Here is a 20682-nt window from a genome sequence, read left to right as displayed (position 1 = left end):
ATTCGGTTTTCGCTGTGGCCTTGGAACGCGTGATGCATTATTCGCAACCCAAGTTTTAATTCAAAGATGCAGAGATGTAAATCATGACGTTTTCATGTGCGCGATTGATTTTGAAAAGGCCTTTGATAAAGTTCGCCATGAAAAAATGCTACATATTCTCAAAACTACCGGTCTGGACGGTAGGGACATTAGAATAATCGCAAATTTGTATTGGGGCCAGGCTGCATGTATTAGGGTTGCGAATCAGTGCTCTGAAGAAGTAAAAATCAAGCGCGGAGTTCGACAAGGTTGTATATTGTCACCAATGTTGTTTAATCTTTACGCTGAAACAATCTTAAATGAAGTCTTGGAAAACGCAAAAGAGGGAATACTCATTAATGGTATGCTTATGAACAATATCAGATACGCAGATGACACCTTGTTGCTGACTGGATCAATTGAACATCTTCAAGCGTTATTGAATCGAATGGTGGCATTCTGCAAAAGCGTTATTGAACGCAAGAAAAACAAAGTTTATGGTTATTAGTAAACAGGCAGCCGTAAATAATAATAACTATAACGTAACGATCGGTAATGACTCAATTGAACGAGTAAGTAATCTTGTATATCTGGGTACTCATATTAATGAAAGCTGGAACCCTAATACAGAAATAAAAAGTAGAATTGCCAAAGCAAGAACAAGTTTTATGAAATTTAAGAAAATCCTGTGCAGTCATGATCTAAATTTGGAACTTCGCATAAGAATGGTCCGATGTTATATATTCCCAGTACTACTTTACGGGGTTGAAGCATGGACACTGACAGAATCGCTTTTAAAAAACCTAGAAGCATTTGAAATGTGGGTCTACCGCCGTATTCTGAAGATCAGTTGGGTAGAAAGAGTCACAAACGGAAGGGTTTTGCAACGTTTGAATAAAAGTTGCGAAGTAGTGAACACGGTTAAAAGGCGCAAATTGGAATACTTTGGTCATATAATGCGTCACCCAGAAAAATATGACATACTTCACCTTGTCATGCAAGGTAAAATAATGGGAAAAAGAAGTGTGGGCCGCCGTACAACTTCTTGGCTTAAAAACCTACGCCAATGGTTTGGGAAAACTAGCACTGAACTATTTCGTGCGGCTGTAAATAAGACAATGATTGTTAATATGCTGCGCAACATGAGAGCCAACGATCGACAAGCGGTCTCGGCACCTTAAGAAGAAAAGAAGAACCTTCGGTAGAAGACGGCACATAAAGAAGGAGAACAGTTTGGTTTAACAATAAACAAAAAGAAAACAAAAACCATGGTGATCAGTAAAAGGGGTAAGTCTTAACTAGGAGCTAATTAGATAAAAATGAAAATATCGAGTAGACAAAATGAAATACATACTTAGGAGTCTGGATTACGGAAAATCTAAATCGGAAATCAGAAATGCGATCAAGAATAGAACAATCAAGAGCAGGCTTATTTAAGATGAGGAAATTTCTGAGTAACCAAAGACTCAATCTGCAAGTCTGATATCGGATGGTAAAATGTTATATCCACACTATTCTTCTTTTTTGGTGTCGAAGTTTGGACTGTTAATGTTGACTTAATGAGAAAGCTGGAAGCTTTTGAGATGTGGCTTAAGAGAATTTTGAAAATACCGTGGACCGATCATATTACAAACGAAATGGTGTTGCACAGAATGGGAAGAGAGAGAGAGAGAGAGAGAGAGAGAGAGAGAGAGAGAGAGAGAGAGAGAGAGAACTTTTGACCACCATTAAAAATAGAAAGAGCGTATTTGGGGCGCATACTTAGAAATGATAAGTGCGAGTTATTACAGCTGATTATGAAGGGTAAAATCGGAGCAACAAGGGGTTCTGGTAGACGACAAATATCCTGGCTGAAAAACATTCGCGACTTGACCGGGTTAAACACACGTGCTGTTTCACATTATAAGAATTTAAACGTGCGAGGGTTAGAACGCACGATGACATTCCAATGATGGCGCATGTAATCATATGGAGCCTTTCTCACTAGACGGTGGTTGGAACGATCGGTGAAGTTGCCGTGTTTATGTCGTCTCTTGATACAACAACAGACGGCAGCCGTGCCGTCTTTACGCACCCAGTAGCATAGGGGGCTTAATGCATCCTTTCATATGATACTGTCGTTCAGTCGCACGAAGGTTCAGTCTTTGGTTGTTTGGTACATTATTTTCATTTACACTTTGTGGCTGTTTAAAGTAGGTGCATATATTTTATATTATGAAGTCTCATATTGATAGTGAAATATGAATATCATTAATTGAAGCGAGACCTGTTCATTGGGACACAACAATAGAAATATATAAAGATAGAAACTTGACGAGAAATGCTTGGAATGGCACGAATTAATTTGAATTAATTAATTTGACGAATTAGGTGATAAAGAAAAAAACACTTTTATAAGTACAGCAAAATTAATTATATATGTTACTGATAACAACAGTAATTAAAACTGCTAAGTATATTATAATAAAATTTTGTTTTACATAGTTGCAATTAACGTTGAGTAGAGAGGGTGTTCCATCAATATGTGTGAATATAAAAATATGTAAATCGTATCTTTTTGTGTTAATAGGATGGACCCAATGAATTTGATTCCTCTTATTTCTCTTTCTTCGACGATAGAGTAAACACAACGCTATAATTTGATTTCGCTCTATATAAAATTTACCTTTTATTCTATGAAATTATATTAAGTTTTATAGGGTAAACAACTCGGTGAAAACTGGAGTAGGGCAGCGGTCAAGTCTTGTGTGAAATTATCTAAAAACAACATTTAAAACGAGGGGAACAACATTTAAAAATTAATGGATGACAGAGGGTCTTTTAAATTCTGCACATGAAAAACATAGATTGTAATGTTGTTTTGAAGCTGTTTCCTTGTGGAATTTTTATAATAAACCAGTCTAAATGGGAAATAAGCCACAATTTAACTAAAAAAATAATTTTATTAACGTCTCGACGCCCAAATCGGATGTCGAAACGTTAATAAAATCATTTTTTTAGTTCAATTGTGGCTTATTTCCCATTTAGAATAGTTTATTACATAAATTGTATGAGCTAATTAGATGAGCTAATCCAAGATCCCTCAAATAACTTAGTAGAACAACGATTATAAAAACAAATTAAGGCTTTTAATTAAAAGCATAAGAAATAATAACTGACAAAATAGAAATTGCAAATGAATTAAATACGCATTACAGTACATTAGGACAAAAGTATGGACAAAAAATACCCATTTGTAATGATACATCGTAATGATACATATCCGACATCGTATCATGTACCTACCTCAGACACAAAGTGTAAATAAAAATAATATACCAAACAACACAGCAAAATATCTTCGTGCGACTCAATTCTTATTGTGTGAAAGTGCTGTTTCATATTATAAGAATTTTGAACGTGCGAGGATTTCTCGTGCCGTAGTTTTGTCGCACTTGTCCTTTTCACACAATAAGAATTTAGTTGCAGGAAGATATTTTGCTGTGCTGTTTGGTATATTATTTTTATTTAAAATTTGTGGCTGAGGTAGGTACATAATGCGATGTCGGATATGTATCATTCTGATGTATCATTACAAATGGGTATTTTTTGTCCATACTTTTGTCCTAATGTACTGTAATGCGTATTTAATTCATTTGCAATTTCTATGTTGTCAGATATTGTTACTTATGTTTTTAATTAAAAGCCTTAATTTGTTTTTATAATCGTTGTTCTACTAAGCTATTTGTGGTATCTTGGATTAGCTCATCTAATTAGCTCATACAATCTATGTAATAAACTATTTTAAATGGGAAATAAGCCTCAATTGAACTAAAAAATGATTTTATTAACGTTTCGATATCCGATTTGGGGTCGAAACGTTAATAAAATTATTTTTTTAGTTAAATTGTGGCTGATTTCCCATTTAGACTAGTTTATTATAAAAATTCCACAAGGAAACAGCTTCAGAACAACATTACAATCTATGTTTTTCATGTACAGAATTTAAAAGACCCTCTGTCATCCATTCATTTTTAAATGTTGTTCCTCTCGTTTTAAATGTTGTTTTTAGATAATTTCACACAAGACGTGACCGCCGCCCTATTCCAGTTTTCACCGAGTTGTTTACCCTATAAAACTAAATATAGTTTCGTAGAATAAAAGGTATATTTTATATGGAGCGAAATCAAATTATAGCGTTGTGTTTACTTTATCGTCGAAGAAAGAGAAGAGAAACCGAATTCATTGGGTCCATCCTATTAACACAAAAAGATACGATTTATATATTTTTATATTCACACATATTAATGGAACACCCTCTATACTCAACGTCAATTGCAATTATGTAAAATAAAGTTTATTATAATAATACTTGACAGTTTTAATTACTGTTGTTATCAGTAATTATTATGCACCTACTTCAAACAGCCACAGAGTGTAAATGAAAATCATATACCAAACAACCTAGGAAGCTACCTTCGTGTGACTGAACGACAGTATCATATGAAAGGATGCATTAAGTTGCCTATGCTGCTGGGTGCGTAAAGACGGCACGGCTGTCGTCTGTTGTTGTAAGCGAGGGACGACCTAAACACGACAACTTGACCGAACGTTTCAACACCGTCTAGTGAGAAAGGCTCCATATGATTACATGAGCCACCAGTGGAATGTCGGCGTGTGTTCTAACCCTCGCACGTTTAAATTCTTATAATGTGAAACAGCACTACGCTTCAGAAAAGCAGAAGATAGAGACAAATTTGCAATGATTATAGCCAACCATCATTAGTGGAGTCGGCTCTAGAAGAAGAAGAAAGAGAATAAACAAAGAAATTAATAGTGCTTTAGACTAATTTATTTTTGACTGTTATGTCTAGTACTTGTGATGAAGAAATTAAAACTCAGATAGAAATTGTAAGAGGAGCATTTATGAAACTTAGATCTATACTGAGCAATTGAGCAATTCTCAGCTGAACTTACAACTAAGGATTAAGTTCCTAAAATTTTATGTGTATCCTGGATGTATACATGGACGTGAAACTTTAATCATGAAGGTTAATATGATGAATAAATTAGAAGTCTTTGAGGTGTGGTCATATCGTAGAATGCTCAAAATATCATGGGCTCCAGGCATTTCAAACATAGAAGTCTTAGGGTACGAACATGCCGAAGATACATGGATGTGCGCGGTCTAGGTCGCGATCGCGTTTGCTACATCGATGTCAAAACAAACCTTCATTTTCTTATGAGATCGCACATACCAAGGATGTGTCACCCGTTCACCCTCGCGACCAATCATCGCGGTTTACAGCAATGTCGATGCCAAAACAAAATAGTTTGTTTTACATCGCTACCGAGCTGTTGATCGCGTGGTAAATTAAAGTTTATTGGTTGTTTTTAAACCACATGACATTCGCCGGAGATACGGCTGGTGTATTTATTCATGTCTTGTTGTAATCAGGGGCCTGATTCTAATTCATTTCGACGTCGCAATTTAATTTCGAGTCCACCATGATGGTCGCAATTTATAGAGATTCTTATTAATTTCGATATTAGTTACAACTGGGGATATTAACGTTATCATGTTGACACTGCTCAGAATTTGGGTTGGCGCTCCGATTTATTGGCTACGCAACCAGCGAAACATTTGTTGATAGTCTGGGAAAATTATCGAAAAAATGCCATTTTTGGGAAAAGTTATTTACCAGCTATTTTATTGCTAAAATCGAATCTTAAGATTGCATATATTAGTAATATGGGGTATGACAAGTCCGTAGAAAGTGTGTTATTTTATTTATAAACAAATTAGCACTTCTAAATCTTCTTTTTTTTAATTAGTGCTCTGTAACTCCTAAGATTTTTCCTTTAAACCAAAAACACTCAAATAAAAATTCACCGTAATTTAGTTCTGCACAAAGTTATTTTTTCCGATTTCCTTCAACAAAAATTTTACTCGGAAAATCCGAGTTTTCCCAAAAAAATGTGCAATTCTCAATTAAAATTTTAGGAAAGTAATTATTTATCGATAATTAAATAAATTGATGACATGAAAGATTTTTTATAGTAGTATATATCAGGAAGCCGGCGACAATCTAACCAATAGTTTAGCAATAATTAAAATGTTAATTAAAAAATTTCGGTCGAAATAATAACCAGAAAGATACACCAGAATAACTATGATTTTCATATAAAAAAGCACTATTCGCTGTGAGCCGATGAGTAGACGGGATTTGACAGTTTTCGCCAGCGCTCTTAGTGGTAGTTTTGTGCATTGAATTTGTATAATTTTATCAGAAAAGTACAAGTTTCAAACCGCGAGAGAGAGCTACCGACCAAACTGACAGCCAATAAAAACAGGTAACCTCTAAATTTCACATAAACTTCTTCTCTTTCTCAATGGCCTCTTGCGTAAGCAGTCATTTAGTCGCACGAATTTATATATTAAATATTAAAATTATAATAAATAAAATAAAAAAGCATAATTACTTTTACTATTAATTCTATGTATTCGTTCAGTAATCAGGTTACAATAATATTTCAGTTCATAATTTGTGTTTTTCTAGATAAATATCTATTTTTCTCGTTTTGAATATTTCACATACACCAATTTTATCAGGAAAGTACAAATTTCAAACCGCGAGAGAGCGCTACCGTCGAAACTCACAGCCAATACCTATTCAACGTACTTTACAGAATTGAAATTGGACTATTTTAGAGGTCTCAGGAATGTTATAAAGAAACAATTTTTTGGCTTATAAACAAATAGAACCCCTCAAAAAATATTAGATTAAATTAAATTAAGTTAACGCTGTTGAAAAGGGCACGGCTTCTGTGCCTTTTTGAAGAAAAAAAAAATTGAATTGCGAGGAGTGGTTCCAGGTATAACCGGTCAAATTTGACCGGTATTTGCGACAGAGTTATAAACAACAGGATTTCAATCACTGGACCATTACCTTTTTATTCCGATCCTCTTTGTACATACAAATTTTCATATCTTCAAGACACGCAAAACAAAAAAGATTTATGTCACCAAGTTATTTAATTATTGATAAATAATTACTTCCCTAAAATTTGAGTTAAAAATTAAAGATTTTGTTTGGAAAACCCGAATTTTTCGAGGAAAATTTCCGCCGAATGAAATCGGAAAAAAATATCTATGTGCAGAATTAAATAAATTACAGTGAATTTTTATGTGAGTGTTTTTGGTTTGGGCGCACGATTTTTACCCACACGACTCTACCTTATCTGCAGTCTACGAGAAGTTTACGGTAAATTGAAGCTTTAATTAATACAAAGAAAGAAAAATGTATGTCTTTGTACTCACTTTATCACGCTTAACGAATTACGGGATCTGGATTTCAATGCATATTTTTTTTTATAATTCTCGTATCAAAGTTACGCGTGAAGTTAGTCGTATTGATGACAGTTGGGGAAACGTCCGCGGCTCTTTTAAAATCTTCTGAGTTACAGAGCAATCATTGAAAAAAGATTTCGGAGCGCCAATTTGTTTATAAACCAAATAGCACACTTTCTGAGGACTTTGCATAGCTATATTACTAATATATGAAATCTTAAGATTTGATTCCAGCATGTCCAGCAATAAAATAGCTGGTACATAATTTTCCTTGTTTTATACTAATTTTCCCAGATTATTACCTTACATCTTTCATTGTGTTGATAATTCACGTTGTAGAAATTCTTATTATAATATTTCTAATTTAATACTATTCTATCTAATTCCTCCAAAACCAGCAAATTTCAATAAAACTCAGCCATATTAATACCTTTTGCTTTAGTTTTCCTTGCAAGAAACAAACAAAACACATCTCCTAAACTAAACCTAACCTCGCTTTCGGCCATTCATATTCATTCATGTCCGTGTCACAATAATTTCGACTCGAAATTATAATATCAAACACTTTTTTGGAGTCGCTATTAATTTCGATAGTCGCTATTTTGTGACGTCATCTCGTTAGTTCAACTAAAATCCACAAGGCTCGCACAGTCGCATTTCAACGTCACCATGTTGATTGCAACTTTGTTTTCACTCGAAAGTTGAATTAGAATCAGGGCCCAGGTTGCGACAAGTTTTGGTTATATGGAAACCGCAAAGAACACTGAGAGGAAGGTATCTTCGGTATGTTCTGCCCGTCATCGATGTAAACCTCGACCGCGATCGCGACCTACACCGCGCTCATCCGTGTATCTTCGGCATGTTCGTGCCCTTAGAATAGGTCAAGGCGAAGGTGACTTGATGAAGGTGATAAAAATGAGAAAACTTAAATATCTGGGATATATAATGAGAGGCAGCAGATACTGGATACTGCAGTTTATACTCAACGAAAAGATTGACGGAAAAAAGAGGAATTGGTAGGAAGAAATATTCATGGCTCCGAAACCTTCGTCGATTTATTAACGAATTGTTATATGCCGCGCAAGATCGAGAACTATATAGGCAAATTGTCATGGATGCTACCCAGACCTCAAATTTGGAACGGTACTCAAAGAAGAAGAAGAAGAAGAAGTAGAAGAAGAAGAAGAAGAAGAAGAAGAAGAAAAAGAAGAAGAAGTAGACTAGTACTTCATTATGTAAATAATGAATAAAATGGATTATCAATAAAAAGAAAAATTTACTTACCAGAAATATAGTTTCTGTTCGGCAACCAATATATATTCCTACTTCTAAATCCTAACAATCCTAATATCAAACAAGTAAATCCAGCTACCACCCCAAAATCCAGAAAGTACTGTCTGTCCATAATTTTTATCATGTAAAAGCTCAACCCAGACGTAACTGCTCCACAAAGAACCATCATAATAGCAGAAAAAGTCAAAGTCGCCTTAACAGGAGCTTTTCTAATGCTCAAATTTGACCAGGAGTCGGATTTTGAGTATGTGGTTTCGCTGTAAATGCTCTGTATAGGACTTGAGCACATAGGAGCTACTATTGCTGTATGTCTTTTGTCTTGAACTACTTGTCTCGTAGCTAAAGTGTAGTTAAGCTTCTGTTGAGCTTTGGGAGCGGGCTTCTTCATTCTCTGTGCTGTTTTGCTTTGGAATTCTTTGGCAATCGGCGAAAGGGGAGGTGGCATCAGTTTTCTTGCAGATTGTGGAGACAGTACTTGATTTGTTGGTTTCTTTGGTGTAGAAAGAATTTCGTGTAGTTTTTGGGTAGCTGTAGGGTTTGCTGGTCTTGGAGATTGCTGAATATGAGTCCAACTGAAAAATAAATAAATAAAGTAAGTGGTGTGTGATAAAGAGGAAGGTAGGAACTTCCATCCACTTAGACGCTGGAAGCTTAGGAAGGTAGATGTTCACGATATCTAGCTCCACCGATGATAATGAACAGTTGCAAAAACGTTGTAGATAATTTTCAACGAAAACTTTTCGTTTATAAATTCGCAAAAGTGTGTGTGTTATTGCGTTGCCGCTCCTGAAATATCTAGAGGCCACCTAGTGACGGATTCCTACGTAGTTTTGTCTTCTGAATCCAAATATGAAAACGGCATTTCGCTATCTCTAACCTTCTTCGAGATATCCGACCTCAAAGTCGTCATTGTGACGTCACAAGCCTCCTTTAAATTGTCATTTTCTTCCGACATAGAAACGTCAACTCTACTTTGTTTTCGTTTGACGCAACTAAACGTCAACATAAAATTGAAATGTCGGATAAACAAATTTTATTTATTTATGTTAATGCAATGTTAAGAGTAAACAGTAGCGATTAACAGGTAGCAACAAAACATAACTTCGGGAGATAGTATCATAAACTTTGGCAACAGTGGTAATCTTTGACATTATCTAAGATTAATATTTTGACAATATCATAGTCGCGCTAAATGGAAGTAATAGAAAACGATTTTATTATTAATAAATAGATATTTATAAAAATAAACCAAAATGGGTGAAACTTTTATGTTAAGATAGGTATTTAGAAAGGTATTTGCATGAAATATCTAATAATAAAACAATAATAAATAATCATTTTTTGTTTTGAGCGAAACAAATTTCGATTTTCGCATAATTTTGGCACGGTTTTTAATGGACTTTTTCTTGGAAGGTTTCACTTAATTTTTCGTTTGATTTACTTTTTCCATTTGCTAAACTATTGATAATATTTTTAGAATAAAAAATCCTCCTAACACTTTATATACTCGCATTAGAATTCGAAATATTTTTACGTAAAATATACTTACCTACCTACATATAACTAAAACTCACAATAAACAACAATATATTCTTTTAAAGAGGCCAACAACTTATACAACAACAACAAATACATAATAAATTAACTATCAATAAACACTACTTTCCTATGAAACAACAAAAACGAATTCTTAAATTAACACACTACTGCACTGAACAGATATCGATAAAGATGACAGAACAGATTAGAGAAAATCTGACGCAGGTTTGTCAAAATGACAGTGATAATTTCTCTATGTTGCCTAATTAGTTCTTTAGTTATATCATGGTTAGATGTATGTTCGATTTCTTGCTAGAAATAAAAAATTTTAGTAGTTCCAAGATTACACAAGATCTAGGCATTTTTTCTCTTCTTAATGGAGGTACAGGCTCCTTTTTTCAATATTTTATTTAGTTATAGAGTAATTTCCACGTACTAGCATATTTCTGAAATTGGGCTCTGTACCGCCATTCTTTATTATATTACGAATATGTGTGCCAAATATCTCGACAAAATATTCAAAATTAGAGCCACAATCTTGGAACGCGTTTGTTGCTACCTGTTGATCGCTACTGTAGCCTCTTAAATTACAGTTCACTATTTTCAAGGAAAACTGTTTATTTTGTATTTATTTATTTATATTAGATATCAAATCTATATTATACGAGGTATGTCAAAAAATATGAAGTTCGATCAAGATTAAAGTATCTTTATTTTTCACAATATTGAAAAGTGTTATTATAAAAAGTTGTTTGGAGTTAAAAACTATGTTCTAATATGCAATTATTACTTGTACATTCTTCTAAAGATAAAAAAAAAATTTGAAAATTTTTCTCAAATTACGGATACCAATATCATTTTCATTCATAACTCTTTTATTATTAATTTTATGAAGAAAAGTTATTCTTCATAAAAAGATCTGCATGGTCTAAAATCTAAGATTCAATCATCATATATCAAATTTTATCAATTTTATTCGAGGTATGTCAAAAAATATGAATTTCGTTCGAGAATAGAGTACCTTTATTGTAGTTCACAATATTTAAATTAGCATATAATTGCATATTAAAACATAGCATTTAATACTAGACGACTTTTCATAATGGAAATTTTCCATATTATGAATTTAAATACGTAAACAAACAAAGTTTTCGTTATGATAATGCTCGCATTTTCAGCTTGTTCTAATTAAAAATCTGTATGATGTTTTAAACTTAATATTTAGTAATAACTGCTTCAAATATTATAATCGAGATTAATCGTAAATTTTATAGAGATAACTTTATTTAAGGGCGTTGGCGCAATATTTCGACTCCATTGCTTTTTAAATGCATTCATTTTTTGCGAATCCTGAGAAAACTAATAAATAATTTTGAAAAATTGAAACTCAGAATGAACGATATTATCGAGAGCGGAAAATTCCTGAAAACTTCTACAATGTTTATTTTAATAAGTTACAGGTGTGAAAAAAAATTTAGTGTGATTTCAAATATCTCACTCAAAAAACTTTTGATGTTTTTGATGTTTTGATAAAACGAAAACTTTTGGAGTTATTAGCAGAAAACTTATTAAAAACATTGATTTTTTCAATATAAAACTAACACTTTCGATAGCGAATAAATCGAAAACTATCAATTTTATCAAAAAAATGTACAGAACATTTTTTGCTTAGAATGAACGTTTTTACCAACTTTTGCGATTATAGTATAACAAAAAATTTTCACCCCCGAGATGGGGTGGCAACCACCCCCTAGATGGGGTGGCAACCACCCCCATGGTAAAAGCGACTCTCGGCATAATATAGATTTTGATCCTTGGACTATCTACTACTTATTCTCAAATTTTCAAGCAAATCGATCCATTCTGTAAAAATTGCGAGGTTTTGTCCTATTTTAAGCTTCATTACTTGGACTATACCCCTTAAGAACATAATATACTCATACATTAGATCAGTGGTTGCCAACCTTTTTCCGATGATCGCCCCCTTAGACATGTTTCGTCATTTATGAATACTACAATCGCCCCCCCCCTCTCAAATTAAATTGAAACAAATAATTAATCAGTACAAATAGACAAGGCGAAAACGGCGGGTTCGTTGGGAAAAATATTCCCATGAGATTTTTATGCATAATCATATTCGTGAGACATCCCAGAATAAGGTTTAAGATGTCGCCCACATGAAAAGTGGTCCAATTTTTTTTAACGATTTTTTTTAATCAAATTGCAAAAATCAATATTTTTGGCCCGAACAATTTTTTTTAGGTTTTTTGGACCATTCTAGACAAAAAAGGGCTCTTATAATTTTTCTTTAAAGTTGATCTTTTTCGAGTTATAAGCAATTTAAAATTTGAAAAACGCGAAAATCGCCATTTTTAAGACTTAATAACTCGGTTAAAAATTATTATTATGAAAGTCAGAAAGTGACTAAAACAAAATTTAAAACCCCCACTACATGATCCTGAAGAAATCTGAGTCATTAATTTATTACTAAGCTGTTATTTTTAATTAATAACAATGAGCGGTTAGATCGTATTGACGCGGCTGTAAATGTGAGTGCGAGTAAGATGCACAATTGGACTGCCGGAATGGCATCTCTCTCGCACTCAGCATTGACGGCCGCCTAACACGTGCATGGCGCTCATTATTATTATTTAAAAATAACAGCTTAGTAATAAAATAATGACAAAAATTTCTTCAGGATCCTGTAGGGAGGGCTTTAAGCTTTGATTTAGTCACTTTTTGACTTTGAGAATAATAACTTTTAACCTAGTTGTTAAGCCTTAAAAATCGCCATTTTTGGTTTTTTTCAATTTTAAATTGCTTATAACTCGAAAACAATCAACTTTAGAGAAAAATTATAAGAAAACTTTTTTGTCCAGAATAGTCAAAAAAAAAACTAAAAAAAATTGTCCGGGCCAAAAATATTGATTTTTACAATTTGATTAAAAAAAATTGTTAAAAAAAATTTGGACCACTTTTCACGTGGACGACTTTTTGAACCTTATTCTGGGATGTCTCACGAATGTGATTATGGAAAAAATCTCATGGGAATATTTTTTCCAACGAACCCGCCGTTTTCGTCTTGCCTAAAAAGGTACGTATCCGTATTTATTTATTTTTACATTTCGTAAAATGATAAATGATTATATGTAATGGCTGCCTTGGGTCTGGTGTCTCTCACATAATGTCTTTATGTCTGGCTTAATGTTGGTTAATAGCAACCTCAAATCCCCTCTTTAAATTACGTTTAGCCTATTTCTTTATTTGTTTTTCAATATGCATACAAGAACTAAAACCTTTCTCCCCTAGGTATATTGTGGGGAATGCCGATAATCGTAATTTGATTGCATTCCACAAGATTGGATACACTTCTTTTATCTGCGGTCAAAATCTTTCATAGCCACACTCCTGAAACAGACTTTCAATTTCAACATCATGTTTCAAATCAATCAAGCTTTCTTGAAGATAAGGACATGACGTTGAGACTTCCACGCTAAAAGGATTGATAAACCAAGTTGGCACTTTCAGACTAGTCATATCTTGGAAACGGGGCTGCAAATTTCTTTCAATATTTGAAGGTGGAGGCAATATGTTCGAAGATCCTCAGAATTACCACAACCACAAGAGGATTTCTTGTTGGGAAATTTGGTCAGATCTCTTCTCTGCATATTTTGTTCAAAAATAGATAATTTGTCACTGAATACTCCGACTACTCCCTTCGCTTTGGTCATATTTATGTTCTTCCCTTGTAGTTGCAGGTTCATTTCGTTTATTTATTCGCATAGTACAGTTAAAATGATTACACTATAACAACTATTACGCAAAAGAAATTGAACGTTTTTTCTACTTTTAAGGACAAAAAGGCAAATTAATTAGCGAATCGAATTAAAAATTATTTTTCACATCAAATTTTAGTAGGGGAGGAAAGTATGCTAAATTTTCAGTTACTCGAGCGTTATGGAAAAGTATTGGGTTGTGAAGGGTAGATCCTAAAACCAAAAAAGTTGAGTCAAGTTTTCCATAAGTGGGCGACTTTCTATTTTTAATTTATTTTTCATTTCCAACAATCGTTTTTCCGATTATGGTGCCATCTATCCATAATTCGAAAAAATGTCTCGAAAAAAAGTTACTTATTTTTACGTAAGAAATCCAAATCTGCAATAAAAATATGAGGGCTCCAATTTAAGATTTTAAAGTAACTTCCCACTTTCGAAGTCATTCGATAGATTTTTCAAAAATATTGAATACCTGCATTTTTCAGCTTTTCGATCTGATGTTCATTTCGCGAAATATTGCGGGGTTCGTATTTCAAATCTTAAATTTAGACCCACGCCCCTCCGTAGGGGGTCGTGTTTGGTATGATTCGATAGATTATTGAAAAATATTGAACAGGTATTTTTTAGTTTTCCGATCTGACGTTCATTTCGCGAAATATTCGCTTTTTCTTTGTGGAACTTTGTGACTTGCCCATTTCGTTACACCCCGCTCAAATCGTTAGATTTTTGAAATATACACTGTTTTGCATGTACTTAACTTACCTTATCTTAATCTGAAGATTTCGAGTTTTTCTAAGGATAGATTTTTTTTCAGACCCTTGATGAAGAGCCAATATATTTATGGTAGAGGTACATTTACAGGTACAGGGTTTTTCCCCTGTGATTTTCTAACGCGCTCGAGTAACTGCAAAAATCCCTGCTTGGGCTCCCCTACCATTTGAAACATTATTTGGTTAAAACATCTCAGTTTTTTGGCAAATATATATGTTAATTTGTCTGGATTCAATTATGGTTCTGTCGATATCTGAGAAGACTTGGTATTTACACAATGTCGCCAAACTGAATTTTGTTATAATCGGTTTAAATTTTCTAGTCCATTTGCGAGGCGACTATAGCTATCGAATTAAATTGTGTCATGATTCATAGCCCTCTGTTACTAGACGAGACGCTTGTGTTATTATTACCATATTACCTGCACGGGTATACATATTCACTTTTTATTATCCTATGGATATCCGATCGGAAGTATTGTATTTTTTTTCTCAACTACCCATTTCTCGTTTCCCGGACTCTAAACGCCCCCTTATCTCCCCCTTTTCTCTATCGCCCCCCATATCGCCCCCTTCGCTCTATCGCCCCCCTGAAAATCTTAAATCGCCCACCGGGGGGCAATCGCCCCCCGCTTGGGAATCACTGCATTAGATATACCTGTACCTGCCTACTACCTACCAAGAAAAATAATCAAAATAAGGTAATAAATAAATTAGTTACCTTGCTTGAGGTTTTTTAGGTGACGTCTGGATATACTCATATCGAGTTGGACTTTGAGATATCACTGGTTGATGTTCTTCTTGAATATATTCGTATCTACTTTTGTTTTGATTTATCAGTTGTTGTTGGGTAGTTGTTATCGATGGTAAGTGGTCTACAGGAACTAGCGCGTATCTTGTACTTTGAGAAGATAATTCAGTTTCTTCTTCAGCTTCTATTACAGCATACCTATAACATTTATATTTAAGAGTCCAAGAAGAATGATAGTGCTATATAATATATTATTATATTAGGAACAAATTGTACACTTTTCCAAGAGATTAACGGACCACCTTAAAAATGGGCCAGTTTGAGGTCTCGAAGTTCCTAAAGCTGTTGTCTGATTTTGGTGATTTTTTTAATATGCTATAGCCTTATTCTTTAACAATGTCGCTGTAATAATATTGTTGCTAGACAAGTAAATTGTCATTGTATACCGGGTGTACCAATTAAACTGTGATTTTTTCTCAAAGTTCCCGTGACTCTGTGGAATATTCTAGATTTATAAAACAATGAAATTAAAACCCAACTATAGCCTCATATTTTCTTAACATTTTGTTTGTTTGATTCATTCGCCTATGTTGGATAATAAAACTAGTCACAACTAGCTTTGTTTTTCGTCAATACAGGGTGTTTTTAAATAAGTATGGCAAACTTTAAGGGGTAATTCTGCATGAAAAAATAATGACAGTTTGCTTGATAAATGTATGTCCGCAAATGCTTCGTTTTCGAGATAGTGGGTGTTGAAATTTTTCTTACAAACTGACGATTTGGTGGGTTTGCGCATTTTTTGATATACAATTAGGAATCTAATATTCATCATTGGCACGCATGCGGGTAATATGATCCTTATACGCGCCAATGGTGAACATAAAATTATTTGTCAAAAAATGCAAAATAACTATCTCTTAAAACCCATTAAATTTCATTTGCATATCTCAACCGGTTTTAGAGCAATAAATAAATCGTCAGTTTGTAAGAAAAATTTAAACACCCCCTATCTCGGAACGAGGCATTTGCGGGCATACGTTTATAAAGCAAACTGTCATTATTTTTTCATGCAGAATTACCCCTTAAAGTTTGCCATGCTTATTTAAAAACATCCTGTATTGATGAAAAACAAGGCTAGTTGTTGAAGTACCTAATTTTTTTACTATCCAACATAAGCCAATGAATAAAAAAACAGAATGTTAAAAAACACGAGGCTATTTTAATTTCAGTATTTGATAAGTGCTAGAATATTCCACAGGGTGGCGCGAACATTGAGAAAAAAATCACAGCTTGATTTGTACACCCGGTATACACTGAGAGTTTACCTGTCTAGCAACAATATTATTACAGCGATATTGTTAAAGGAAAAAGCTATTATAACGTATTAAAAAAATCACTTAAATCGGACAACAGGTTTAGGAAATTCGAGACATTAAAAATTACCAATTTTTAAGGTAGTGCATTAATTTCTTGGAGAAGTGTATATGTTACCGGCCAAACCCGATTTCAGGACAAACTAGTTTGGCCTAGGCCAAACTAGTTTGTCCTAAGCGCGTTAGGACGCGTTATTCTGATATAAATACACACACTTCAGGCCAAACTAGTTTATCCTGAAGTGTATGTTTTTATATCAAGATAAACTAGTTTAGCCTAGTCTTAACCAATTTAATCTAGTCGAAAGTAATTGATTATAGATTGGTTGCTGATTTAAACGTAAGTTTAGAAGACACTGTTAAGAGTTGTAAGACTTTTAAATATTTAGGGTAAATGATAAACTGAGATGGCACTTGTGTGAAATATATAGAAATGAAAATAGTACGGGGAAAACAAGCCACGAAAGCACTCCATAGAGTGATATGGAAGAACACTCTAACTAAAGAAAACAAAAAAGGATTTTTCAGGTCATAGTGCTGAATATTACCCTACAAGAGCGGAAGAATGGCCAGTGACAACAATAATACGAAATAAAATACGAACAGTTGAATTGGAGTTTATGAGAAGGTGTCTACAAATTACCAGGTAGGATAGAATAAAAACAGAGGAAATATGAAACAGAATAGAAGTAGAATGCTCAATTACAAAAAAGTTGTGGTAGTAAAAGTAGAGACCTGAAATGGTACGGGCATGTACAAAGAATGCCGGAGCACAGGTGGCCGAAAAGATTACTGGACTGGGACCCGCGGGGAGGAAGACCTGCTGTGAGATGGAAAATTCACATAGGAAATGTTATGATAGATAGAGACCTCAGAGATGACTATGGAAGACGAAAACGGCAAACTCATAATGGGAAAAGCCAAGAAGAAGAAAGTAATTCAGCGAACTTGTACGACTTAATATAAATAATAAATTGAATAAAATACTTTGTTCTTGGAAAAATAATAATTTTTATTAAAATTATAATTATTCGTAACAAACAAACAATAATATTGAGTTATATTCGCGATCGGACGGACAGACAGCCTAGGTCAAATTTCTCAAGTTTAGTACCATTCTTGGATTATAAGCTTTCATTTGACACCTCATTTGTCATTATACCTGGTATAATGATGGATGAGTTGAGTTCACGAGAAGACAGACAGACGGACGGACGGACGGACAGACAGACGGACGTAGATAATTCAACGTTTTCACATTTTTTCAAAATTGATGAAAACAATATTAATTCGTACTCGATTTCATTCGTAAGTGTATCATTTCTTTTAATTTTTGAAGAAAACCTCATCCTTTTATTTATTATTTTTTATATTATTTAATTATACAAGAATATATTGATTTATAGCATGTATCAATATCTTCATCCGATGTATCATATGATACAATATATCGATGTATAAATTTTTTTGCCATCCCTGTTGGGACGTGATTTGGGAATTCCCAACATGTAAAAGGCCTTACATGTTCGCTAAATTATTTTGACTCGGCTAAACTGGTTTAGACTAGGCCATACTAGTTTATCCTGAAGTGTGAGTCTTTATTATATCAGGATAAACTAGTTTGGCCTGAAGTGTGTATATTTATATCAGGATAAACTAGTTTGGCCTAGGACAAACTCGTTTGGCCTACGCGCGATAGGACAAACTAGTTTGGCCTAGGCCATACTAGTTTATCCTAACGCGCTTAGGACAAACCGACAAACTAGTTTGGCCTAGGCTAAACTAGTTTGTCCTGGAATCGGGTTTGGCCGGTAACATATACATATAAGGACGGGTGTGAGAATGACTAATGAAGTTCATTTCAAAGATCATTAAGGGCTATTTAACTGCCAAAAAGCACTATCCCCGACACTGGAAAAAAGCTTGGACCCAAGGAGAAGATAACTTTCATTGGGATAATATACCCGGTCAATATGGTTAATTGTATATCGGACGGACCATGTGCTAGCTGGAAACAAACAGGAATCAGCTTCGAGTTATAACAGATTTCCTTATTGGACATGTGCCAGACAAAAAACACTTATCAACCCTACCTTGCATCGTTGCGAAGCATTAGATCGCAGCATGCAAACACTTGTTGTAGACATCCTCCTGGCCTTTAAAAGCTGGTACTGGTTTTCAGACTAATCCAGGCCTTAAAGTCTCCAGACCTTTAAAAGCCACAACATTAATCTGGAGATAAAAGTAAGATGTTATATCTTCTTAATATTATACTACAGAGTTGAATCCTGGACACTCTCTGAAGCGATGGAGAAAAAAATTTAAGCCTTCGAGATGTGACTATACAGGCGAATCCTAAGAATTTCATGGACGGACAATATAACCACCATACCATACTACGAAGAATGAGGAAGAAAGAGAGGTGAAGAAAAGGAGAAAGTTAGAATATCTCTGACACATAATGAGAAACAGCACTAAATACAGATTACTGAAGGTAATCTTTCAAGGTAAAGTATTCGGAAAGCGAGGAATTGGAAGAAAAAAAATATTATGGTTAAAGAACCTGAGGAAATGGTTCTCCACAACAACGAATCTATTTAAAGCATCACTTAATAAAATAATTACAGTCAGAATGATCGCCAATATTCGAAACGAATATGCACCAAAAGAAGAATAAGGTTTCCAGAATCCTATAATGGGCATCAGGAAAGAAAAAAAGTCCAATAAATTCTAATAAAAATCTATACAAACCTATGTACTCGGCCTGGAGACACCTCAACATCTTCGTGATACTGAGGCTTCTTCGGGGTTATCTTTTGTTCTTGCATTTGGATGTATTCATATCGTTGACTTTGGCTTCTGGTAAGCTTCGGTTTTGTTGGGGTAGGTAGTGCATATCTTGCTCCCTTTCGCTCCTCACTTTGAGAAAATCCGTATCTACTACCATATCGATCTTCACTTGGCGGAATCTGTAAAACACAGATTCCAATTATAGTCCAAGCTGTGGGTGAAAAAAGGTCGATTTCAGGATATAATTCAGGAATTTTTGAAACCTATCAGGTGTTGTAAAGGACGATGCCAGGAATAACTTATACTAAAATGTAACCAAAAATGTTGTGCACTTTTTTGTTTATTACGTTTTTTATTTGTTAAATCTGCAATTTTTAAAGATTTTTTAATTTTGCAGCATAGGATATTCATTTTAGAGAAAAACTTACTTAGAACTCATTCTTTTACTAGATCTAGGGATCTCATAGATACAACATTTTTTTCACTTTTTTATGGGCTATATTTTTCCTAAGAATGTTTTTTCAATGAAATACTTACTTTTTGAGTTACTTGCAAGAAACTGACTAAAAACGTGTATTGAAAAATGAAGGTATTTACTCGAAAATATCTCGAAAAGTATTAACTTAGTGAAAAAATGCTATAGAACAAAAATTGCTTAGAATTAGCCAGTTTATTTATTTTGAACGTATATTTTTTCACCCCCCCCCCCCATAAGGGGCGAAACTCACACCCTGAGCAAAAGCACACATCAACCCAATATCAATTTTCTTCTTTGACATGTTATCTATGTGTATGCCAAATTTCATGTCAATCCAAGCGGTTCTTTAAAATATTGAGCAAAAACCGTGATTCAATGTACTATACGTGGCTAAGGGCAACCGATACAATAAATCACAATCGTAAAGAAAAATAAAAAATCTCTACTCCACTTTAAATATCATTTTTAATAATTAAATGTAATTTTCGTTTAAAATAATTTTTATTTTAAGATAATATAAGTCTTTCTTTAGTCAATGACTGTAAAATAAATTCTATAAATAAA

The 20682-nt window shown here is 33.8% G+C and overlaps 1 protein-coding gene across 1 annotated transcript in view; it reads right to left on the bottom strand.

Moving 5' to 3' along the window:
• LOC114328615 (uncharacterized) overlaps positions 1-20682 on the bottom strand; it is a 59304-nt gene that overhangs the window by 21278 nt on the left and 17344 nt on the right. Inside the window, exons 2-4 of the mRNA XM_028277505.2 lie at positions 19602-19819; positions 15448-15675; positions 8633-9213 (exon numbers count right to left, since the gene is read on the bottom strand). Coding sequence (XP_028133306.1) covers positions 8633-9213; positions 15448-15675; positions 19602-19819 — 1027 coding nt within the window. The remainder of the gene's footprint in view (positions 1-8632; positions 9214-15447; positions 15676-19601; positions 19820-20682) is intronic.

Source organism: Diabrotica virgifera, chromosome 6, assembly GCF_917563875.1.
Source record: "Diabrotica virgifera virgifera chromosome 6, PGI_DIABVI_V3a".
NCBI lineage: Eukaryota > Metazoa > Arthropoda > Insecta > Coleoptera > Chrysomelidae > Diabrotica > Diabrotica virgifera.
Note: the sequence above shows the minus strand (reverse complement) of the source record. Positions and strands in the feature narration are given on the sequence as shown.